Raw genomic sequence first — 25,871 nt, 5'->3', positions numbered from 1 at the left:
AGCTCAGAGCCACATTCATCACTATACCACGAGAGTAGGTCAGATTTCCCTTCCAAGAGGTTACGACATACCTGGTCGATGTGCTTTCGGGACTGCCATGTTTGCGGCCCTCCCTGCATCCTGAGGTTTTGGGGGTGACGCGGTAAACCTGCAGATGCCTGATTCTGAAGGTGTGCTGGACGTTAGGCTATCTGTGTACTCGTTGGTCCCGGCTGTTAGCTGCTCCGACGACGTATCCGATATGAAGCATTCTGTGATTGTAAACTTAGCATGCCGCAACTGCTCCTCCATCTTGGCATGTTCATAAGCACGTGCCAGCTCCTCGTATGTAGAGGAGGCACTCTCTGTGGAGACCATGCTACTGCGTGCTCTGTCTAACAGAAAAGAACACATCTTGTTACAAAATCAAATTACAAGTCTGGATCCGCGCCATCGGGCGAACTCTTGGGACCTTTAAAAACAGCGGACGGGACCTGGATATGGAAGCCCACCCCAGTTTCCAGCAGATCCAATGTTGGCCGGCAGGGATGCATGTGAATCGCTAAAACAGAAACCCAAACTCAGCAGGTTCATTTGAAATTAGTGCTTAGCTCAAGCAGGCCCCATTGTTACATTTCCAAGCACTTAAATCCACAGTGTGGAGGTCACAATATGGGTGAGGGGTAAATGCTCTTGAAAAACAGATAAGATCTGTTTGTTGTCACAGTCAAAAGTTATTTCGATCCCAATCCGTTTAAAGTTAAAAATAGCCTGCTGTTTCAATAGGCTTCACTGCTGACATTTTCCAAGAGATGTTATTATAGTTGAACCCATTATGAATATTTGGCTGAGTTTCAAAAGCTCAAAAACTACTTATCCCAATGGCGTGAGGGGAAGGGGTTCTGGAGAACTGAGTTCACAATTTGACTGACAATTGTGAGAGACTATTAAATGATAAGCTAACTTTGATGTGGTTACTGAGTACTTGAGGAGATGTAAATCTCTGAATGGGTTTCATGAATGAGTGTTCTTTTTCTGAACGAAGTGTGTATGAGTGAGAGTTCTCTTAGATGTTAGCAGTTTAATTAATTTTCCTCCCCACAGGACTCCTGAGATCAGCCCATAGTGGTAACTGGGTGAGTGGCTATGGAGTAGCAGAAGAAGGGGAGTGGGGTATGATCTGGCTTGGAGGGGACATGGGGGTGGGTTGGGACTAGAATGGGACATGCGGGGGATTGGGAGCTCTAAAGCCTCTGATAAAACTGGGTCGGAGTCTCAGAGAACTAAGTTGGGCCTTCAAATCAGCCTGTTTCTGCACTGGTCCACCTTTGTATTATCCCTGAACTGCCTCAGGAGGTGGCAGGTCCGACTCTATCCCAGACATGTCCCCCACTCCCTTAAAGCGAAAATCGTGTGGTTGGGGGGGATCATTTCTATGGAGACGCGTATGCAAAGTCAGAAGATTTCCCAACTCCCATGGTAAAAATCCAGGCCGAAATATTCACATTTCCACTTTCTGCCCTGTTTTGCCAAAGGTCTAAAGGCAAAGAAACTGGGCTAAATCTTTATAAATCATGAGTTATGCCTTGGCTGTAACTGTGCCCATTCCTGTTTATTCCACTTTAGAAACCATGTGGAAACCTTTAAGACTGTCCAGAGGGGATTTACAGGGGATGACCTGTGATGAATGGCTGTTTTCTGGACCCAAGGGAGGTATACAGTTGCAGTCCCCAAAATTAATACTTGAACCATTGCTATTTCATTCACAAACATTAATCATTTGGATTTGGGGCTACAGGGGAACATTTCTAAATTTATAGATGCCACGAAATGTGGAAGTTTAGCAAACAACGAGGAAGATAGTAATAGACATCAGGAGGACATAAACAAAATGGTGGCATGGGCAGACACACGGAAGATGAAATTCAGGGCACACGTATGTGAGGTGATACATTTTCTGTCCCTAGTTGCCTTTGAGAAAATGTTAAATGGTACCATTTTAAAGGGAGTTCAGGAAGAGGGAGACTTGGGGATGACTGCGTATAAATCTTTGAAACTGATAGGACAATCTACCAAAGCAATTAAACAAAGCATATAAACAGAGGCAAAAGAGTGCGTACAAAAGACAAGTGATTATGCTAAGCCTTTGTGAAACACGGGTTTAGCTCAGGATGGAGTTGCGTTTCCAATTCAGGTCACCACCGTTTAAGAACAACATAAAAACTTTGGCAAGTGTGTAGGAGAGGTACACTAGAATGGTTCCAGAAATGAGCTTATGATAACATGGATAGACTAGGGAAGCTGGGGTTGTTCTCCTTAGCACAGGTCAGATGAAGATGCAATATAATGGAGGTGTTTAAAATCGCAAAGGCTTCAAATAGTGTAAATCATTTTTTTAAAACTTGTTTTTTACGAGATGTGAGCTTTGCTGGTTAGGCCAGCATTTGTCTCCCAACCCTGGTTGCCCTTCAGAAGGTGATGGTGAGCTGCCTTCTTGAACCGCTGCAGTCCCCGAGGTGTAGGTACACCCACAGTGTTGTTAGGGAGCTTTGACCCAGCGACAGTGAAGGAACGGCAATATATTTCCAAGTCAGGATGGTGAGTGACTTGGGGGGGAACCTCCAGGTGGTGGGGTTCCCAGGTATCTGCTGCTCTTGTCCTTCTAGATAGTAGTGGTCGTGGGTTTGGAAGGTGCTGCTTAAGGAGCCTTGGAGAGTTCCTGCAGTGCATCCTGTAGATGGTACACACGGCTGACACTGTTTGTCAGTGTTGGAGGGGGTGAATACTTGTGGAAGGGGAGCCAATCGAGCTGGTGTTGAGCTTCTTCAGTGTTGTTGGAGCTGCACTCATCGAGGCAAGTGGGGAGTACTCCATCTCATTCTTGACTTGTGTGTTGTAGGTGGTGGACAGGCTTTGGGAAGTCAGGAGGCGAATTACTCGCCGCAGGATTTCTAGATTCTGACCTGCTCTTGTAACCACAGTATTTATATGGCCAGTCCTGTTCAGTTTGTGGTCAATGGTAACCATGAGGATGTTGATAGTGGGGCATTCAGTGATGGTAATGCCATTGAATGTCAAGAGGGTGTTTGTTTGATTCTCTCTTGTTGAAGATGGTCATTGCCTGGCACTTGTGTGGCACAAATGCTACTTGCCACTTGTCACCCCAAGCCTGGATATTGTCTAGATCTTGCTGTAATTGGACATGGACTGCCTCAAGTGTGTACGGATCCTCCTGTTAAACATTGTTTCCTGTTTTCCATTTCCTTATATATTTGTTTGCTATTATAATTTTGATCCATGGACGAGTAATGGACCTGGGACTTTAATGCATTCTTTGCCTTTAATTCAAGCAGGAGAGATCAGTGATGACTCAGTTTGACTGACTTGGCTGGGCGGCCAATTAATTGGCGCAATATGCTGGGCTTTGCCGATAACCAATGGTGATTAGTTTTGATTTCTCTGGAATGTTTCTTAATGAGATAATGCTGGGTTTTAATTTCTCTTTTGATTCTTAAGCTGGAAGGAGCAACTCTGCTTCTTGCTCTCTCTCTCCGCTATGATGAAATCTCTCCACAATCCAGTGTAAGAATTAATCTCTTTCCCTAGTAAGACTGGATGTTATTTTAGTGAAACTGCAAAGAATTGAGATCAAAACTTAGGCTTGAAGCTGGGTTTGATGTGAGACAAAGAATCTTGAGAGTGAAGTAGATTCAAAGGTGGACGTTTGAGTGGAAGGACCAGTTTAATGAAGACTAAAGTGTTTATCCATAAGAACTCCTACAGCCTGTGAGTACTGAATGAATATTTCAGCAAGAAGGCTATCACCAACTGTACACCGGTGGCTTTGATCAATCAGTATGCTGGGAGGAAAGCCTACTGCAAAAAATTCAATATTGAGAGCAAAGACTCTTATCCTTTTTACCTCAGTCCTTATTATTTTTACCTCTATCTACCCCTCTGTGTTTGCCTGTCCAGTGTGTGTGGATAGAGGGTGGGACAGTTAAAGGGGTGTAGGGGGTAGGAGGTTAGCTTGCTTGTTATCCAGCTGAAATGAAATGAAATTAGATGAAAATCGCTTATTGTCACAAGTCGGCTTCAATGAAGTCACTGTGAAAGGCCGCTCGTCACCACATTCCGGCGCATGTTTGGGGAGGCTGGTACGGAAAATGAACCATGCTGCTGGCCTGCCTTCGTCTGTTTTAAAAGCCAGCGATTTAGCCCTGTGCTAAACCAGCCCAATGACTGCATATTTCATCTTTATTTCTGTTACCAATAAACTGCGATTATTTTTCAAATTAAAAACCTGGGAATTTTTATACAAATTATTGGTTAATTCACTTGTGTTGTGTCTCCAGAACCTTTGAGGCTGGAATCGACCACACACTAGCCCGGGGTGTTGTGACAAGTGTCTGGGGAGTCGCGAATGCTGCTGAACATTGTGCAATTATCAGCGAACATCGGACCTTATTTTGGAAGAAAGGTGATTGATGAAGCAGCTGAAGATGGTTGGGCCAAGGACAATGATAAACTCTTTCTAATGGCTGAAGTATTGAGAACCAGAGTGCACGTATTCAAAGTGGCTGGCAAATAACTAGTAACGACATGAGGAAGGACCATTTTACACAAGGAGTGAATAGGATTTGGGACAAACTGTCTGTCAGGGTGAGGAATAGAGATTGTCGCGTAGCCATGGAAAAGGGACTGGATAAGCATTTGAAGGAGAAAAAATATTGCAAGGATTTTGGAAAAATGTCCTGGGCCAACTTTGAATGAGCCGGTGCAGACTCAATGGGCCGAACAGCCTGCAAAAGTCTCTGGTCTTATGAAGGACTGAAGTTATTTGGGCAGAATAGAGAAGCTGGGCTTGTTCTCCATGGAGCAGAGGAGTCTCGTGGAAGAATTAATAGAGACACTCACAATGGTGATGGGTTTTAAGAGAGACAACAGTGAGACACCCATTCCACTGGTAGATAATCACTAACCAAAGGATACAGATTTGAGGTAGCTGCCAAAGGAACTCAAGGGGAGATGAGGAGAATTGTGATTGGGAATACATTGTTTGGCTGGGTGGTGGAAGCAGGTCTAAAGTAAATTTCAAAAGTGAATGAGGTAAATACTCAAAGAGGAAGATTTTTCAAGGCTTTGGGAAAGAATGGGACTAATTGGATAGTTTTTCAGAGATGCCACGAGAAGAATGAGTTCAATGGCCCCCTTCTGCGCACCACAATCATAGGATTCAAAAAAAACACAAATGCTAAAATATTAAGGCTTTCTCCCAGGTAATTGAAGTTTATTGGGGTCAACCTTCCAGGGACCGTGGGGTTCCATTGCACGTCAGGCAATGTGATGTTTGCACAATTCCTCAGGAAACCTGATTGCTCGTACAGAAAGAGCGAGTGTCAGGCACGATTAACTCTGCTGTCAAAGAAAAGGTGAACCTATATTTTTTATTGCGTCTCTTGTGACCTCGGGTTAAAACAAAACGCTTCGCTGCCAATGACGTACTTTTGAAGCATGGGCACCTTCGTTCTGTGGGAATTGGGGCAGCCATTGGTACACTGCAAGCTCCAAAAAACAGGTGAGCAATAGTGGCCAGATCATCTGTTTTTAGGCACTGGCTGAGGAACCAATGTTGCCCTGGATTGGCCAGGGGAACCACCCATACATACTCTTCTTTGCAGAGTGCCGTGCAATTTTTACATCCTCCCGAGGGAGGCGATGGGGTCTCTGTTCAACGTCTTATCCAAAAGACGGTACCGCAGACAGTGCAGCACTCTGTCAGAAACACGCTGAAGTGTCAGCCTCACGTTTTGTGCTCAACTCTCTGGAGTGGGACCTGTATCCTGTACATTCAAAATTAAAGCAGTGGCTGTAAAGTGCTTTGGGATGACTTGAGGTGGTGAAGGATGCTATATAAATGCAAGTCTTTCATTTTTACTGAGGTGTGGTATAATAGAGACACTCCCTGCAAACTGTAAATGAGCTACTAATGAGTCCAGCTGTAGCTGCGATGTTGTGGGCTTGTCCACAAGGGGTAGACTGTAGAAAACATTTCAGCACAACTGAGTAACAAACATTATCCCATTGCTGATGCAGTAGATAATTTTCTGCATGCAAAGGGTAGTCAATCATGTATTATCCATTATTTTGCTTTCTGTTACTCATTTATCTTTTCTACAGGTGAAGGAAATGCTGTGCCTCACTCAGGTGCCATGCCCACGATCTATATCCCCAAAGGCATTGTATGCAATAACAGCCAGCATGCTCTACTGAATAATGATTTGCATGAGTGGATACGGGATTGAACACATCCGTGCAAGTGTGCAGCAATACCTGTGTCCTGTGATGGGCTAACACTGTAGCTGTCGCTCTCCTTATCCACAGATCCCGCCACGTGTGGTGTAGGCATTCTCCAGTCAGTCGTCAGTGTGTGAGCAGACACGGCAGGGTGGGGTCTGTTCAAGGTCCACTGGCTGGAGTACCTATTGCGCGTTGACGGCACCCCCTTCACGTTCCTGCGGGCAGTGGGATCTACCGATGGCAAAATCCACAAAATGATCAACAGAAGCTCAGAAGAACAGTCCAGATTGACCAGATTTGCATCACTCCATTTATTCCAATTGCACAGTCATAATTCTTCAGTATCCACTGTAAACCCTGGCTGATCCAGCCGCTACTGAAATGATCAAAGGCTACCACGGTGAGCCTACCCGGTTCAATTCAACCGTGCAATCATCACAAACCCTGATGAACCCTTATAGAGTTTATCAGCAACTTTCTGGGTGCTTGTACTGTTTGCACTGAAGATGCACAAGATTGCATATAAGTATGTTTGAACAATTACTTTGTTGGTTGTGGCCTGTAATGGTCCCTTTCAGGTTGCATGTCGGCCTGGTTTACCTGAACTTTCAGTGAAACCTCTACTGTAACGGGGATTTCATGCAGACTTCAGGCCCCTTAATTGAGTATGCAAAAATGTTGTGGTCTCGGGCCATAAATTTTGCCAACACCAATATCGTTGGGCTGAGTAATTCCAGCGAGTATTCAGCGTGTGCTTCGGAGGCCCCTTGGTCTCTGAAAAACGGGCGTAAAATGTGGTCGCATTTCAAAGGCAAACTGTTGTTCATTTTATCATTGGTACCTTTGCGTAAGTGACAATCTGAATTTCATAAGAAATCGCTGTCATTGTTGGCGCAGACTTTTGATACCATTTCACACTTATTTCTCCATGCTCTCATCAAAAATTCACAAAACGGCTTGGTTGTTTTCCATAGCATTCTGAATTATTTACACCTAATTAAACTGCAATGATCATCATTTTAAACAATGAGGCATTCCCCAGTGCAGAGCTGCAGTGATAGATCTCACACACTGTAGCCTTGGCAATGACAAGTAAAATGAAAATACTTCAGAATTTGGCACTTATCGCTCCGACTACAAATGACCTTATTCAGGATCTTTCCACAGCTAAATGCTTTCCTTCCTGCTGAAGTAAGCCGGTTATATCAAAGAACTCAGCAATGTTGTGCTTATTAAAATTCCTTTGATAATGGTGAATGACAAGGACGATGCTGGGGCTATAGAGCTTTACGTAAATGAGTCTTGCAGCAATGAAGAGATTTTCTTTGGAGAGAGGCTTATAGAAAAGGGACACAACTCAGATCTTCAGAGTACGGGGGGAGAGACAGCAATAATGTAGGTTTGCCTGTCAGCACAGAATTAGAGAACACATTGTAAAAATGAAGAGCTCAAATGACAAGAAGCTGGTAGTTTTACCAGTCAAAACAGTTGATATATGCATACATTTATAGCAGGTGAGGGAAAATAGTTGATAGATTTTTGGATACTCTGAGTATTAATGGACATGAGGTTTGTGTGGGAAGGTGAAGTTGAAAGATATGTAGAGGGACAGATTGTATTGAGGAAGCAGAGAGGCTAGAAGGACCTGGACAGGATAGGAGAGTGGGAGATGGAATACAATATAGAAAAGTGTGAGACCATAAGACCATAAGATATAGGAGTAGAATTAGGGATCAATCATGGTTGATATTTTTCTCACCCCCATTCTCCTGCCTTCTCCCCATAACCCCTTATCCCCTTGTTAATCAAGAACCTATCTATCTCTGGCTTAAAGACACTCAGTGATTTGGCCTCCACAGCCTTCTGCGGCAAAGAATTCCACAGATTCACCACCCTCTGACTGAAGAAATTTCTCCTCATCTTTGGTTTAAAGGATTGCCCCTTTAGTCTGAGATTGCGTCCTCTGGTTCTAGCTTTTTCTCCAAGTGGAAACATCCTCTCCATGTCTACTCTATCCAGGCCTTGCAGTATTCTGTGTTTCAATAAGATCCCCCCTCATCCTTCTAAACTCCATCAAGTACAGACTCAGAGTCCTCAACTGTTCCTCATACGACAAGCTCTTCATTCCAGGGATCATTCTTGTGAACCTCCTCTGGACCCTTTCCAAGGTCTGCACATCCTTTCTTAGATACAGGGCCCAAATTGTTCACAGTACTCCAAATGGGGTCTGACCAGAGCTTTATACGGCCTCAGAAGTACATCCCTGCTCTTGTATTCTAGCCCTCTCGACATGAATGCTAACATTGCATTTCCCTTCCAAACTGCCGACTGAACCTGGATGTTAACCTTAAGAGAATCGTGAACAAGGACTCCAAACTCCCTTTGCGCTTCTGATTTCCTAAGCAGTTACCCATTTAGAAAATAGTCTATGCTTCCATTCCTCCAAAGTGCATAACCTCGCACTTTTCCACATTGTATTCCATCTGCCACTTCATTGGCCACTCCCCTAGCCTGTCCAAGTCCTTTTGCAGCCTGCCTGCTTCCTCAATACTACCTGTCCCTCTAAAGATCTTTGCATCATCTGCAAACTTAGCAACAGTGCCTTCAGTACCTTCTTCCAGATCATTATTGTGTATTGTGAAAAGTTGTAGTCCCAGCACAGACCCCTGAGGCACACCATTGACCAACCTGAAAAAGAACCGTTTATCCCCACTCTCTTAGTTTGTGCACTTTGGTTGGAAGAATAGTGCCTCAAACTATTTTCTAAATGGGGAAAGGCTTTGGAAGCACAAATCATGGGCTTAGGTGTCCTAGTTCAGGATTCTCTCAAGGTTAATGTCTTTAAGATGCACGCACACTCAGGCACACACACAGAAACAGACATACACAACACATGCATATATGAACATACACACAATACACACGCACAAAACACAGATGCACTATTGTGGAATTGAACACACATAGACCTACACCCTCCCCAAAGATCACACACATGCACAGATCCACACCAGATTCACACACCACTCACCCACGTAGACCCATGCACCCACACAGATCTCACACATGCACAAATCCAAACATCCATCCACACACATACTAGTTAACCACACAAGTATACACACACACATGCAGACACATACCACCGAAACATTCTCACACAAAGAGAACCACACTCACCTACCCGTGCACACACGACACCTACACACACAGTCACAGGATAGGAATAGAATGGAAAAGTGTTTGAGTGAACAACAGGAAGTAGTTAAATGGGAAAAGTGACACGAGTAAGAAAGGAAAGGAGGCATAATGAGAAATAAATGAAAGCTTTATATGGTACCTGTATACAGCGTGTGTCAATACTGAAAGAAGGTAAGAGGAAATGGGAATCATGAAAAACTGACACAGTGGAGTTCCTAAAGTGGCTCGGGAGTCTGGTGAAAAAATTGCAACAGACTGATAGCTGGAACTTGGATCACATCACTCGAGCATGTATTTTGGGGCGAAAGGGGCAAGTTGCATAGACCAGGCCAGTATTCCTTTGAGTACAGATGATTATAGGGTGATCTAAGAAAGGTATTTAATCTGATTAAAGAATTTGCTGGAATAGATAGAGATCAAATAATTACGCTGTTGGGGGTGTCCAAGGTGTGTGGAAATCTGGAACTTTCTCCTTGTAGGAAATTGTTGAGGTCTGGAGTTGGGGAAGACATAGAAAATAGAAGCAGGAGGAGACCATTTGGCCCTTCGAGCCTTCTCCACCATTCATTATGATCATGGCTGATCATCAAGTTCAACACCCTGATCCAACCTCCCCTCCCCCATATCCCTTGATCCCTTCAACCCCAAGAGCCATAGCTAAACTCCTTCATGAAATTACAGAACGTTTTGGCCTCAACTACTTTCTGTGATAGTGAATTCCACAGATTCACAACTCTCTGGGTGAAGAACTATCTCCTTACCTCAGTCCTAAAAGGTTTATCCTTTATCCTCAAACTATGAGCCCTAGTTCTAGACTCCCCCGCCATCGGGAACATTCTTTCTGAATCTACCCTGTCTAATCCTGTTAGAATTTTATAAGTTTCTATGAGATCCCCTCTCACTCTTCTAAACTCCAAAGAATACAATCCGAACTGATTTAACTCTCCTCATATGACAGTCCCGCCATCCCAGGAATCAGCCTGGTAAACCTTCACTGCACTCCACCCATAGCACGAACATCATTCCTCAGATAAGGGCACCAGAATTGCACACAATACTCCTGGTGTGGCCTCACCAATGCCCTACACAATTGCAGTAAAACATCCCTATTCCTATACTCAAATCCTCTCGCTATGAAAGCCAACATACCATTTGCCTTCTTTACTGCCTGCTGTACGTGCGCACTTACTTTCAGCGACTGATGCACGAGGACACCAAGGTCTCGCTGAGTAGCCACCTCTCTTAATTTACAACCATTCAGATTAAAATTTGCTTTCGTATTTTTGCTGTTGAAGGAAGGGTTTGGGGGTGGTTTTGAAGGGGGCGGGTGAAGGGAGGAATGGGGGTTGCATGGAGAGTAATGGGGTCTGAATGCTCGTGTGGGGTGGAAAGGTCTAAGGGGTGTGGGGGGGGGGGGGCATTGGTGTCTACTCACTTGTGCTGCCTGGTGTCGGTCTTTGACCTTTTTTCTGCACTGGAGGCCAGTCCTCCAGGTGACACTCACGGAGCTCATAACCGCCACCTTGTCCCAGGCAGCACTGGCTGCCCTGTGGCTGACCCTCCGGGACCCTCGGGAGGAACAGGACATCTCTCCTGGCCTCCGCTGCGTGTAGGAGCCTCCCCAGGCCTGCATCCCGGAATCTTGGTGCTGGTCACCTCGGCGCCATTGTTGTGAGCTGACTGGGGTTGGCTGAGTGAGTGCTGCTTAAGTGCGGCTCGACCTTGTTAGCAGGGGGTTGGCAAGCGAGGTGGCAGCGAATCAGCCGGCGAGCCTTCATTTGCACCGAGAAGCTTGTGGGGCCTCTTTAAGTGGACCAATTAACGTTGAATAACGTTGAATCGGTGGGCCGAGAGCTGAGACGCTCGCGGCGATTCTCGCTCGCTACCACACTTAGAAATCTTTCCGGAGAATCGCGCCCAATATATTTAGTTCCCTTGCCCAAATCATTAACATATAATGTGAACAATTGGGGTCCTAGCAAAGATCCTTGCGGTACGCCATTAGTCACTGCCTGTCAATCAGAAAAAGACCAATTTATTCCAACTTTTTGCTTCCTGCCTACTAACCAGCTTTCTATCCATCTCAAGACACTACCCGCAATCCCATGCGCTTTAACTTTGCATATTAATGTGCTATGTGAGACCTTGTCGAAAGCCTTCTGAAAGTCTAGACAACCACATCCACCGGTTCTTCTACTATTTACATCTTCAAAGAATTCTAGTACATTTGTCAAGCGTGATTTCCCTCTCATAAATCCATGCTGACTTTGTCTGATTTCACCACTGCTTTCCAATTGCTCAGCCAAATCCTCAGCCATTTCTTTTTTCCTTGCTGTGAATTCCTCTGTTTCTGACTGTAAGGGGTCTTTTGTCAATCTTTTTCTCTTTACATACCTATAGAAACTTTCACAGTCAGTTTTTCTGTTCCCCACTAGTTTACTTTCAAATTGTATTTTCCCCTTCTTCATCAATCTCTTGGTCTGCCTTTGCTGAATTTGAAACTGTTCCCAATCCTCAGGTCTATTGCTTTCTCTTGCTAATTTGTATGCCTCTTCTTTAAATCTAATACTATCTCTAATTTCCTTTGCAAGCCATGATTTGGCCACAGTTCCCTTTCTACTCTTGTGCCAAATAGGAATAGACAACTTTTGGAGTTCACCTATTTGATATTTGAATGCCTGTCTGCTGCCCTTCTTTTCAGTAATGTTTCCCAGTCTGTCATAGCCAGCTCATGCCCCATACCATCATGGTTACCTTTATTGAGATTCAGAACCTTGGTCTCAGAATCAACTACCTCACTATTCACCTTGATAAAGAATTCTACCATATTATGGTCACTCATCCCCAAGGGTTCTCTCACATCTAGATTGCCAATTAATCCTTTCTCATTGCATAACGTCCAGGTCAAGATGGCCTGTTTCCATGTTGGTTCCTCAACGTACTGGTGCAGTAAACTGTCCCGTATACACTCCAGGACAACATGAGTTGTAAATTGTAAACCAGAGGTGAATCAGTTTAAGGGACATGAAACAAAGGCAGATCAGTGGAGTCATGATGCAGATCCAGCGTGATCTAATTGAATGGAGGAAGCTGCTTGAGGGGGTGTGTGGCCCGGTCCTGTCCCTTTGGGGTGAGTGCAGGATCTTGCTCTTCACGGTGCTCCCGATGACTGAAGAATCTTCAGTTGCTCACTATCTGGGCACACACGTGACAAATGCCCACTTGGGCGTACCACTGAATCGTGGCTGCTGCATATCCAACCATCATTTTTGGACTCCTACCTCAGGTGGAGGTAACACTGTTTGGGGAAGAAGGGAGGAAAACCGGAATGGGATTTGAAAGGCAACAAAAAAAAAGATCTTTCTCCATTATTCTCTAACAATCTCGCAGCAATGGTACACAGTGTCAATTATTCACCGAAAATTGATGCAGTGCTCTTTCTCTCTCTCTCTCTTTCCCTTGCACCCTGGGGCGGCGAGAATGAACTAAGAACTGCAATGTTCTGCTATTGATCTCAGATGAACATCCAGCACGGTGAATTGTAAGGATCAGAGCTTTCATCTTACGAGTTGTAAACGTGAATAGAAATTGTGATGACTTCTCTTCAAGATTCCAAAATGACGCAGCCCCTCTGAACCTGTTGTTCTCTGTGGAATTATTCCATTAATTGCAAGAGGGAAGGACAGAAAATCTGTTGCTGCCCTTATTATAAAACTGGATTTGCCACTTGGTGGCAGGCAAAGCGTTAAAAATCCCAGAAAACTTCAAAAGCATGCCCGGGAATAGATTCATTTTTTTATTCTTTCACGGGATGTGGGTCTTGCTGGCAAGGCCAGCATTTGTTGCCCATCCCTAATTGCCTTTGGCCTGCTCGGCCATTTCACTGGGCAATTCAGAGTCAACCACATTGCTGTGGGTCTGGATTCACATATAGGCCAGACTGGGTTAGGACATCAGGGGCGGAATTGTCCGACCCCCCGCAGGGTTGGGGAATCGCACGGGGCCTTCGTAAATCCCGCCCCCACCGTGGTCGGAATTCTCCGCCACCCGGGGAATCGGCGGGGGCGGGAATCATGCCCCACCGGTCGGCGGGGGCGGGAATCACGCCCCACCGGTCGGCGGACCCCCCACGGCGATTTTCCAGCCCCGATGGGCCGAAGTCCCACTGCTGTCAGGCCTCTCCCGCCGACGTGGTTTAAACCACCTCTGGTGCCGGCGGGAGCAGGCGGCGGGAGCAGGCCCCAGGGGGGGGGGGGGGGCGCGGGGCGATCGGACCCCGGGGGGTGCCCCCACGGTGGCCTGGCCCGCGATCGGGCCCACCGATCGGCGGGCGGGCCTGCGCAGTGGGGGTACACTTTTTCTTCCGCCGCCGCCATGGTGGCAGCCTTAGCGGCGGCGGAAGAGACCCCCTCCACCTCGCATGCGCCGGTGGTGACGTCAGCGGCTGCTGACGCTCCAGCGCATGCACGGACTCACGGTGACTGCCGAAGGCCTTTCGGCCAGTCCCGACACCGGTCGGCCGGGGGCGCCAAAGGCCGCACCTTTGGGGAGGCCCGACGCCGGAGTGCTTCTTGCCACTCCAGTATGCCGGGATCCCCCGCCCCGCCGGGTAGGGGAGAATCCCGGCCCAGGATTCATTCACGAAAAAGCATTAAAGATGGAGGGGTTTTTTTTGCCATAATTGTGGATAGTTTCACAGTCACTGGCCGGGACTAGCCAAGCTGTTCCAGTGCAGCTACAACAGTGGCATCTACCCGGCAATGTGGAAAATTGCCCAGGTGTGTCCTGTACACAAGAAACAGGACAAATGCAATCCAGCCAATTACCACCATATCAGTCTACTCTGCATCATCAGCAAAGTGATAGAAGGAGTCATCAACAGCGCTGTCAAGTGGCACTTACGCAGCAATAACCTGCTCATGGAAGCGCAGTTTGGATTCCGCCAAGGTCACTCAGACAGTCTTGGTTTAAACATGGACACAAGAGATGACTGCCAGAGGTGAGGTGAGAGTGACTGCCCTTGTCATCAAGGCAGCATTTGACCAAATATGGCATCAAGGAGCCCGAGCTAAACTGGGGTCAATGGGAATCAGGGGGAAACTCTCCACTAGTTGGAGTCATACCTAGCACAAAGGAAGATGGTTGTGGTGATTGGAGGTCAATCATCTCAGTTCCAGGACATCACTGCAGGGGTTCCTCAGCATCGTGTCCTGGGACCAACCACCTTCAGCTGCTTCATCAATGACCTCTCTGACAGCGGCAGCTAGTTTTTCTTTTAAGCTTTGAAGTTCGGATGATTTTAAAAAACGTCAGATCATGACGGTTACACAGACCTTTCTGTCCTTCGAGAGAGTTTATTTCCATCAATTCATGATTCTGACACTCTGGATTAAGACATTCACAATAGCCAAGAAGGGGTTTGTTGGAAATGGGGGTGGGACGTTCATATGTAGGTCATGCCTGCCATTTTTAAACATCCATGGTGTCTTCATAACTCCATGATAATCCGGGCCTTTAGAATCTTTCATTGGGTGAGATTGTGGCTGTTGGTCTCTCCTAGGACTGAGCTCAATGCTGTCACTCAGAAAAACCATAAGGATGGCAAGATAGGGAAATGGAAAGTGGCATCAATTTGCTGCAATAGGACATTTTATTGGAGCCAATTATTCTGCCTCCAACACATGTTATGCTTTATTTGGAAGAATAAAATCCCTCAATTTGAACATGAGAAGAAAGCCCTCTTATTGCATGAGGAGTTTTCCAAGTAATACTGGGTCTATGCCGTGCACTGGGAAGTTCTGCCACTTCTCCCAGGAGTACATCAACTGAATTTCAGAGTCAAGACCTTTAAAGGGATATCCTTAAAAAGCCCACCAGGATACCACCATAGCCATAAATAAATCCCAACTCCAAAGAAGCCAAGCAGAGTTAAAGAGAGCATTGGCCATTGATGGGACTAAGCCCATTCGCTATCATGGCAGCCATCCCTAGCTTCTCTCATTTAGGATTGCTCACGATTACATTCCATGTAAAACCAAACTACTCACTGGTTCCTGGCCGGGCATCTGAAACATCCACTAGAGGTCCAGTGGCCTGCGAGACCGAATGGTAATGGACAGTGTGCGTGGCCGTTAGCGACTTCTGTTTCACAGCCTCTCCAAAGTCGGAATCCGTCAGCAACACAGTAGACCGGTCGTCTGTAACACAGCAATAAACAGTTGTATAAACTGGCCTTTGAATAGTGTTTCATCCAAGCGATGGAGTTAAAATAAAAGGTGAACTGTACTTATATATTTGCAAGGTATATTGCTGCTTTAACAGGGAGTTTCTGGTGAGTTCTGTTCCTGTAATGCTTTGTTTAGAAGGCTCCATCAATTTTTCCATTTTGTCCAGGGAGAACAAGAAAAATCTGCATATTTAAATGCACCTTGTGCAACCTCAGACAGTCATTGCGGTCAATAAAATACTTTTTAATATTTAGTTACTGCTGAAGCTTTGGGGATAAAGACAATCAATCGGCATTTCACGTTTCCACAAACGGCCATGGCTTAAATGATCGAATAATCTATTTTAGCAACGTCAGGGTAATTTTTGGCCAAGGAATCATGGAGAATTCTCCTGCTCTTATTTGAACCTCTCTATCCACTTGGCCGGGCAGACAAGGCCTCGGTTTAATGCCTCATCTAACAGCGCAGTACTCTGCTCAGTACAGTCCTGGAGTCACCCTAGATTACAGGCTTAAGTCATTAGAATGGGGTCTCAAGCCCCCAACCTTCTGACACAGAGGTGAGGCTGAGAGATGAAGGGAGCTGGAGTACAAAGCTCTATGTTGAAGACCACGTAAAGGAAGGTGAAGAGGTAATTCCATTTCCTTTCCCATTATTAGTGCTCCTGAAACCTTTGCTTATCCCGACACTTCAATATAGTTTCAGCATTCCTCACACTGAATAACAGGCAACAGTTAAATATAAATACAAGCAGATATTTTTACATACACAAAGTACGAGTCAACCTCCCCTGGCATCACACGTGGGCAGTCGTGGTTAACTGTGGCGTTAAAGGACAGGAAGAAAAATCTAACCCAGTGCACTGATGCAATTCAGTGGTCATTTCAAAGTCACATATTCAGTCCTTGTTATTATGTAAATATATTTTATATAATCATTTACAGGTAAATACCAAAACATAGTGATTTTTGAAGTAGAGAGTTAGAGAGAACCTCTCTACACTACCAGCAGAGAAGCTGAATGTGATGCTACAGCGACACCACTGGTAGGTGAGTGTAGCTACAGTCATGTGAGAGTACCTTTAAGAAATGAGTGTTTTTATGGAATAACTGCAGTGGGTGTACCTTTAAGAAATGGGTGTTTATTACTGCAGTGATGTCAGAGTGTGGGTGGAGCTGGGCTGTCTGTCAGCTTTTAGTTTCACTTTGAGAAAAGCTTGGGTGTGTCTGTGTTTGGTTTCATTTCAGTGTTGGAGCTGCAGTCAGCCAGAGAATGTGTAATGTTGTTCTCTCTGCCATGTAAAGACTATCTCTTGATCATTTGGTGAATTCAGAGTTATAACTGTTCTCCGTGGTGAATTTAAACCTGATGTGCTTCTGTTAAAAGGTTTTTTTTTTAAGTCTTATGGATGTTAAAAGGAAAGTAAGGATTACTTAGTGTTGTATTCTTTGGGGGGTTGTATTTGAATTGATGGTTGCTAAGATGTTCACTGTATGTTTTAAACAGGTTAACTTAAGTTCATAGAATAAATATTGTCTTGCTTTAAAAAATACTTTTCCATTTCTGCTGTACCACACCTGTAGAGTGGGCCGTGTGCTCCCTATACCACAATCTATTAAAAGTTGTGGGTCAGGTGAACTCCATGATACCCTTTGGGGTTCTCTAATCCTGGCCCATAATACTACAGAGTGACAAAATTGCATTGGCACTTTCCATTAGGGGCTGGTTTAGCACACTGGGATAAATCACTGGCTTTTAAAGCAGACCAAGGCAGGCCAGCAGCACGGTTCAATTCCTGTACCAGCCTCCCCGAACAGGCGTGGGAATGTGGCGACTAGGGGCTTTTCACAGTAACTTATTTGAAGCCTACTATGAGCGATTTTCATTTCATTTCCTTATATAAGTTCACATTGGAATTTTATAATAGAAGAAGTTGACAGTCTAAGAATGTTGATGTATTATGAACACTATGTGATGATGCCAGAGGGGATGTATATGTATGTATGGATTGAGGGAAGACACAGTGGTTTTAATATGTTTTGTGAAAGGTTGTGGTGAATGTAACTTGGTAATTCACACTGTATCTTTGTACGCGCAGTAGTGTTATCCGACCACTAGAGGGAGTAGCTCTGGGAATGCTCTGGAGTTTGTACAGGGCTCCACCCTTGGCTCCGCCCACAACTCCTCCCCCTTGTGCTGCTGTATAAATACCCTTGTCCAGAGTCAGCCTGCAGTTCACCGAGAGTTCATCAACGGATAACAGGCTGGCTCTGTAGTAAGTAGATTAAAACCACTGTTCATATCTGAAAGCACGTGTCTGATGAATTGATGGTTCCATCAAAGGTTATGATGGCAATGCTCGTTGTTTAATATCATTGATGAGGACTGACCATTTGAATAAACTACTGAAGAGTTGTCAGTGCCTTGGAACCAAACAAATCTACAAAACAAAATCAAGTGTTGTGCACACAAATGTATAAGCACAGGACAGAGAATCATACAGCATGGGAGGTGGCCTTTTCGCCCACTGTTCTTTCAAAAAGCTCTACAATTAGCCCCACTCCTCCTTCCCCATAGCCCTGCAAATGTTTCCCTTTTAAGTCATATGTCCAATTCCCGCTTTAAAGTTACTATTGAATCTGGCCCAGACTCCATAGGCTGAATGGTCTTCTCCTCTGGCTCAAATGATCTCACGAATCTACTCCCACCATCCTTTCAGATTGTGAATTCCAGATCATACCCAATTGCTGCACAATTAAAATTCTCATCTTCCCTGTATTTATTTTCCGGGCTATCTTAAATCCTTGGTATTTAGTTGCTGACCCTCCCATCACTAAAAAAGCTCTCTCCCTAATTGCTCTATCAAGACCCTTTATCATTTTGAATGTCGATATTAAATCTCCTCATAACCCCTACTGCGCTAAGGACAACAACATCTGCTTCTCTAGACTCTCCACAATATTGAGTCCCTCATTCCTGGTCTGATTCTGGCAAGTCTCTGCGTTCTCTCCAAGTCTCTCAAAATTAGTGAGGAAACATGTTGTTGTCCCTCAAACCATTGGGAAAATTGCTGCTACATCCTGGCTAATGGTCAAAAAATAAATGGAGTGAATAACGGATGAAAGACGGAAATAAGAACGTGCAGAGTACGTGATTGGGGAGTGTTGGGAGGGTGATTTCCTCACCAATTGTTTCCATCGTATCTCTCTCTTCTATCAGAAGCTGAGCTCGAGGGATATCAATGTGCATTCTCAGCGTCTGCTGCTGCTTATTCATGGTATCGGATGTCCTTGTGTTTTTACTTGAAAGAGACAGAAAGGAAAATACACGTTATTTAATATCTGCGCCTTCAGAAGAGTTCTGGTGTCTGCCAGCAATTATTTCATTATTTCATTTTTACAAACTTCTTTATAGGATAAACAGGCCACTGACATCCAGGCCACCTTTGTGGTCAGTCATGTGAAGCAACAGGTGGTTTGTGGGATGGAATTATGGCCCAATAGGAGCTTGGGTGTCATCGCCTGAACTCATTAACAGGTCAGAGATCAAGAAAAGTCCTTCCCCTCAGTTGAACCACAAGGACATAAGAAATGATGGGGCCCATATATGGCCTTTTGAGTCCATCTCTGATATTCAGTATCACAGCTGAATGTCTCCATCAATTCCAAACACTTTCCCTATTCCCTTATCCTGACACAATGACCCCTAGTTCTAGACTGACCAGCCTCTCAGCTAGGGAAACCCTTTCAAGCCCTTTAAGAATGTCTTATGTTTCAATGAGATCACTTCATGTTCCTCTAAACTCTCGAGAATATTGGCCTATTCTACTCAATCTCTCTTTATAGGACTGCTCTCTCATTCCAGGAATCAACCCAATGAGCCTCACGTGCCCTTTAGCTGGAGTTTAGAAGAATAAGAGGTGACCTTATTGAGACATATAGGATTCTCAGGCGACTTGACAGGGTTGATGCTGAGAGGATGCTTCCCTTTGTGGGACAGTCTAGAACCAGAGGTCATCAACGCAGGGTTAGGGGTCGCGGATGAGGAGGAATTTATTTTCTCAGAGGGTAGTGCACCTGTAGAATACTCTACCTCAGAGAGCTGTAGAGGTTGGGTCGTTCGGCATGTTCAAGGCTGAGATCGGCAGATTTTTAATCAGAAAGGGAATCAAAGGTTATGGGGATAAGGCGGGAAAGTGGAGTTGATGATAGCACACGGTAGCACAAGTGGATAGCACTGTGTCTTCACAGCGCCAGGGTCCCAGGTTCGATTCCTCACTGGGTCACTGTCTGTGCGGAGTCTGCACGTTCTCCCCATGTCTGCGTGGGTTTCCTCTGGTTGCTCCAGTTTCCTCCCACAGTCCAAAGACGTGCTGGTTAGGTGGATTGGCCATGATAAATTGCCCTTAGTGACCAAAAATGTTAGGAGGGGTTATTGGGTTACAGGGATAGTGGAAGTGAGTGCTTAGGTGGGTTGGTGCAGACTCGATGGGCCAAATGGCCTCCTTCTACACTGTATGTAGATCAGATCAGTGATGATCTCATTGAATGGTGGAGTAGATTTGATGGGCCGAATGGTCTACTTCTGCTCCTACATCTTATGGTCTTGAAGGCGAATTTATCCATTCTCAGATAAGGAGACTAGAAATTGTAAACAGCACTCTAGCTGTATATATTTGAATTTGAGCCTAAGGACTGGATTTTCATTACTGGGGTGGGTACCTCAAGTTGCGAAATGTCCTGACTCGCCAGAACCATCTTGGTAAAGTGTTTCTCCGCTATACAATCTTTGCTCCGATGGTTTTGGGGCAGGATCTAGTCAAGCCTGCCAACCCTGGAAGCAGAGTGTAGGCGGCCATGAGGCTGGGTTGGTGCCGGGGTGAGCTGATTAGAAGGCCCATCTTGGTTCTCTGGGACTTGGTCTGAATTGTTTAAGAAGCTATGAGGCCCTTCAAGCTCTCACACTCCACTCCCCATTCACCTGTTATGGTCCTTCATATCTCCAGGCCACCTCCGTGTCCGAAACCTCGAAAGCTCTACATTCCTTCCTATGCCATCTCCATGCCAACTCAGCTCTCCCCTCTCCCACCATGGTCCCTCATATCCTCCATGCCACAACCATAATCAATCATCCAACATCTTCCATGGACAGACTTCAGGAGCCATGAGGAGATGGAAAAAAAATTCTCACAAACTAATATATCATAGAATCCCTACAGTGCAGAAGGAGGCCATTCAGCCCATTGAGTCTGCACCAACTTCTGGCAAGGCATCCTACTTAGGCCGACGCCCCTGCCCTATCCCTGTAACCCCACCTAACCTTATGGATACGAAGGGGAAATTTATTATGGCCAATTCACCTAACCTGCACATCTTTGGACCGTGGGAGGAAACCGGAGCACCTGGAGGAAACCCACGCATACACGTGGAGAACGTACAAAATCCACATAGTCACCTGAGGCCTGAATTGAACCCAGGTCCCTGACGCTATGAGGCAGTAATGCTCACCGCTGTCTCACACTTGATGATGAAAAAACTCCCATTCATAAAACTCGTTCAAAGCTTTTAAATTTCTCAAGCGATCAATCTCTCATGAAAACATACATATTTCTACTTAGACCCAACATCAATGAAAACTAATCTTTTAGTCACCTCTTTAAGCTGTCAATCAAACAGTAATTTCAGAACCCCTGCGAAGTCAGTTGTAGCTTTTGAAAATTAGCCAAACATTCATAATGACATAATAGCAGCCACAATAATGTCAACAAAGAACTGTATTGAAACTACATGAACACATGCTACCATTTTTCTAACTGGCACCAGTTGGTTGGTACAACAAAGTGATTCAGTTGTTTTGTACCTCACAGTGACCCCTGAACCCTGTTTATTTTTTTAAAACGCAGAGCTTGAAAATTATACAGACCTTCTCCGTCCTTCAAGAGTGTTTACATCTCATACCTCAATTTGCGACTCCCACGCTGCAGATTAAGGCTTTCGGAACAGCCAGGTATGAATCGCAGCACTGAGTGCAAATGGCCGGGTTGAGCTCGGGTTTCCCGTGTCGGTGAATGATGCCCAGCCCCCAGCTGCCCCCAGCAAAAATAAGGTCTGTTGGAAATGGGGGCAGGACTTCAGCATCCATGTCCCGCCTGCCATTTTATAAGGCCTGCGGGGTCATCCCTACTTTGCGAAAACCTGACCCTAAGTCTCAGAAAACACAGGAATGCGATTCCACTGCAATAGGATGATATACGAAACAGAATCGGCAAAGAAAACAAAGTGAGGCTTGGCAGTGAGGCGCAAACTATTCAGCTGAATGATTCACATCAGTAACATTCTTTCAGTTGGAAGGTGTTTGCTATATGTGGAAACTAGAGGGGTTTAATTCATGGCAGGCTCTTTCAATTAAAGGAAGGGTTTAGTTTACATTATCTACAAACGCTCAACATTACCTCATCTTTAACTGTGTATTCAAAACATGCGTGGCCACAGGACATAGTAATCTTTAAACAAATATGAACAGAACAATTGCTTCCAAGATATTTTAACATTCTCGATTCACTGAATATTCACCTGCAGTTTGCTGTCAAGCTAACAATGAGGCTCATAGCATGTGCTATTATGGATGCACAATTTCGACAGGGACCTCGGGCTGGGGTATGGTTAAACACAGAAACATTAAGGTCGCTATCCAGAATGCATGGCGAGGCTGTTAGATTCCCAAGAAATGGCACCTCACTGCACACCATCAAAATGCAGCGAGCAGCATCAAGCGGTTGTAGGTACAAATTAAACTCACCACAGAAAGTCAGAGCTGGCCTGAAGTGATACAAGGAGCCATTGGCGTTATGTGTATATGTAAATAAACCTCAGAGATTAGCCATCAGAGATACTTTTAACAATGCACTAAATAAAAGCCTATTACTTGCCATTGAACCTCTCTGGCACCAAGTGGGGTTTCATTTCTTCAATGTTTAATTGCTGTTAGATATTCATTTTTTAAACCTTTCTTTTGTACCTTCTGTCCCTCTCTGTTCATCAATCTTTCTTACCCTTTTTTAATTTATCTTTCTGTGCCGGATTTTGCATTGAATTCACCCACAATAATGTACACCTTCCGAACCAGCTACTGCTGCCACCTAGAAGGTCAAGGGGCAGCAGACGCACGGGAACCCCACCACCTGCAAGTTCCCCTCCAAGCCACTCACCACCCTGACTGGGAAGGATACCGCCATTCCTTCACTGTCACCGGGGCAACATCCTGGGACTCCCTCCCCATCAGCGCTGTATCTACACCATGTGGATTGCAGTGGTTCAGAAAGGTGACTCACCAGCACCCTCTCATGGGTAAAAAGGGATGAGCAACAAACGCTGGCCTAGCCAGTGAGGCCCAAATCCCATGAAAGAATGAAGATTTTCTTCTCACCCACAGTTTAGTGACTATTCCACTGCTCTGAACCCCATTCAGACAACACTTTGAAACTGCCCCCCATTCCACTGATACTTCTTCTAAACACTGGCAAAAAAAACTCAGGCGAGAACAGGAGTGACCTTTGACAAGATAGGTAAGAAGTCTTACAACACCAGGTTAAAGTCCAACAGGTTTGTTTCCAACACAAGCTTTCTATGCACTGCTCCTTCCTCAGACCTGAGGAAGGAGCAGTGCTCCGAAAGCTCGTGTTTGAAACAAACCTTTTGGACTTTAACCTGGTGTTGTAAGACTTCTTACTGTGCTTACCCCAGTCCAACGCCGGAATCTCCACATCATTTTGACAAGATATGCAGCAAATATTGAAAAATTACAGTGCATTACCTCATTAGCATCTCAGCCAGGCTTTTAGCATCTGGAAGAAAAGAAGATATTTGTTAGCGTGCCTGTCTCCAACCTTATTTTAATAAGGTTATCAAAATAATAACCTTGACCTGGTATAGTGGTGGCGGTGTTCATTGAATCATATCAGTGAATTTACAGTGCAGAAGGAGGCCATTTGGCCCATTGAGTCTGCACCGGCCCTTGGAAAGAACACCCACTCAAGCCCACAGCCCCACCTATCACCGTAACACAGTAACTCCACTAACCTTTCTTTTGGACACCAGGGGCAATTTAGCCAATCCACTTAACCTGCACATCTTTGGACTGTGGGAGGAAACTGGAGGACCCGGAGGAAACCAACGCAAACACAGGGAGAACGTGCAGACTCAGCACAGACAGTGACCCACGTCTGGAATCGAACCTGGGACCCTGGAGCTGTGACACAATTGTGCTAACCACTGTGTTACCGTGCTGCCCTAATGTTATACTACATGACAGCTTAACTTGGCAACGAAAAACACATAACTATCCTAATAAGATAGAAGAAGTCAAGGATGGTGACATCTTCAACTTTTGAGTGGGGGACGGGGTGCAAATTATTCCATGAGCCTTTTTAAATGTTTCTAACCCCTCAGTCTTTTCAGGCGCTGCTCCCTCCGTCGTCTTCGTACAACCAGAAGCAGAGCAAACAGGAGCAGGGCAGCTAGCAGGATGCAGGAGATGGTCACCAGCATCTTCAGTTCCTCGTTGGTTGCTATTCCCTCCTCGGTCTGGACCACTGATTTAATCAGTGGTGGGATCGTACCTGTGTAGTTAAAGACACAATATTATTTATCCATTGTGGCATTGTGTTATAAGATAAGGGCAGGATTCTCCGACCCGCTCGCGCCCCCTCGCCGGCCTCCCTATTCTCCGGCACTGTTTTTCGGGCACTGGAAGGATCGCCGCCATGACGGTCAGGGTCCGTTGACAGCGGCCCCACCGGCGATGCTCCGGGACCCGATGGGCCGAGTGGCCGACAAGTTTTGCCCAGTCTCGCCGGTGTGGATTACTGACCTCACACACGGTGAGACCTGGAAAGTAAGTGTGCAGGGGTCATCCTGGAGGGGGGTATCTGACCCTGGGGGGGCCGGGGGGGGGGGGCCTCCACAGTGGCCTGGCTCGCAATCGGGGCCTACCGATCGGCGGGCGGGCTGGTTCCGTGGGGGCCTACTTTACTCAGCGCTGGGCCCCTGTACGGCTCCGTGATATTGCCTGGGGACCACCGTGGAGAAGGGAAACCCCGCGCATGCGTGGAAATACGCTGGACGTTCTGCGCATACACGAGATCACGCTGGCCGTTCCGCGCATGCGCGGACTCGCTATGTGGGGACATAGCCCCATTTTTACAGAATCCCACCCAAGGTTTTCATTTAAAAAATAGCAATTTCTGATCGTCAATAATTCCACATACTCAGAATCGCACCACCCTGTTAACAGGATGTGTAGTCCAGCAACTAAGGAAGCCGATATTCAGGACGCCAAAGCGTGTAGTCACGCAGTGGGGAAGGTAACACTGACAAAGGAGAGTACTTGCAGGCAAGGAGATGGGTTGAAGTGTGTATACTTCAACGCAAGAAGCATCGGGAATAAGGTGGGTGAACTTAAGGCATGAATCGGTACTTGGGACTACGATGTGGCGGCCATCACAGAAACTTGGATAGAAGAGGGGCAGAAATGGGTGTTGGAGGTTCCTGGTTATAGATGTTTCAACAAGATTAGGGAGGATGCTAAAAGAGTTGGGGGGGTGGCATTGTTAATTAGAGATAGTATAACAGCTACAGAAAGGCAGTTCAAGGAGGATCTGCCTACTGAGGTAATATGGGTTGAAGTAAGAAATAGGAAAGGAGCAGTCACCTTGTTGGGAGTTTTCTATAGGCCCCCAATAGCAGCAGAGATGTGGAGGAACAGATTGGGAAACAGATTTTGGAAAGGTGCAGAAGTCACATGGTAGTAGTCATGGGTGACTTCAGCTTCCCAAATATTGAGTGGAAACTCTTTAGATCAAATAGTTTGGATGGGGTGGTGTTTGTGCACTGTGTCCAGGAAGTGTTTCTAACACAGTATGTAGATTGTCCGACCAGAGGGGAGGCCATATTGGATTTGGTACTTGGTAATGAACCAGGGCAAGTGATAGATTTGTTAGTGGGGGAGCATTTTGGAGGTAATGACCACAATTCTGTGACTTTCACTTTAGTTATGGAGAGGGATAGGTGCGTGCAACAGGGCAAGGTTTACAATTGGGGGAAGGGTAAATACAATGCTGTCAGACAAGAATTGAAGTGCATAAGTTGGGAACATAGGCTGTCAGGG

At 45.6% G+C, this 25,871-nt stretch overlaps 1 protein-coding gene across 2 annotated transcripts in view; it reads right to left on the bottom strand.

Moving 5' to 3' along the window:
- Positions 1 to 25,871, bottom strand: part of LOC119968768 (Down syndrome cell adhesion molecule homolog) — a 658,909-nt gene that overhangs the window by 17,976 nt on the left and 615,062 nt on the right. For both annotated transcript variants that reach the window (XM_038801471.1, XM_038801472.1), the window contains 6 exons: positions 24,148 to 24,324; positions 23,520 to 23,550; positions 18,893 to 19,008; positions 15,528 to 15,677; positions 6,313 to 6,510; positions 72 to 374 (listed from right to left, as the gene is read on the bottom strand). In XM_038801471.1, the coding sequence (XP_038657399.1) occupies positions 72 to 374; positions 6,313 to 6,510; positions 15,528 to 15,677; positions 18,893 to 19,008; positions 23,520 to 23,550; positions 24,148 to 24,324 (975 nt within the window). The remainder of the gene's footprint in view (positions 1 to 71; positions 375 to 6,312; positions 6,511 to 15,527; positions 15,678 to 18,892; positions 19,009 to 23,519; positions 23,551 to 24,147; positions 24,325 to 25,871) is intronic.

The sequence above is a fragment of the Scyliorhinus canicula genome, chromosome 7 (genome assembly GCF_902713615.1).
Source record: "Scyliorhinus canicula chromosome 7, sScyCan1.1, whole genome shotgun sequence".
Lineage (NCBI taxonomy): Eukaryota > Metazoa > Chordata > Chondrichthyes > Carcharhiniformes > Scyliorhinidae > Scyliorhinus > Scyliorhinus canicula.
This window is presented reverse-complemented; position numbering and strand designations above follow the sequence as displayed.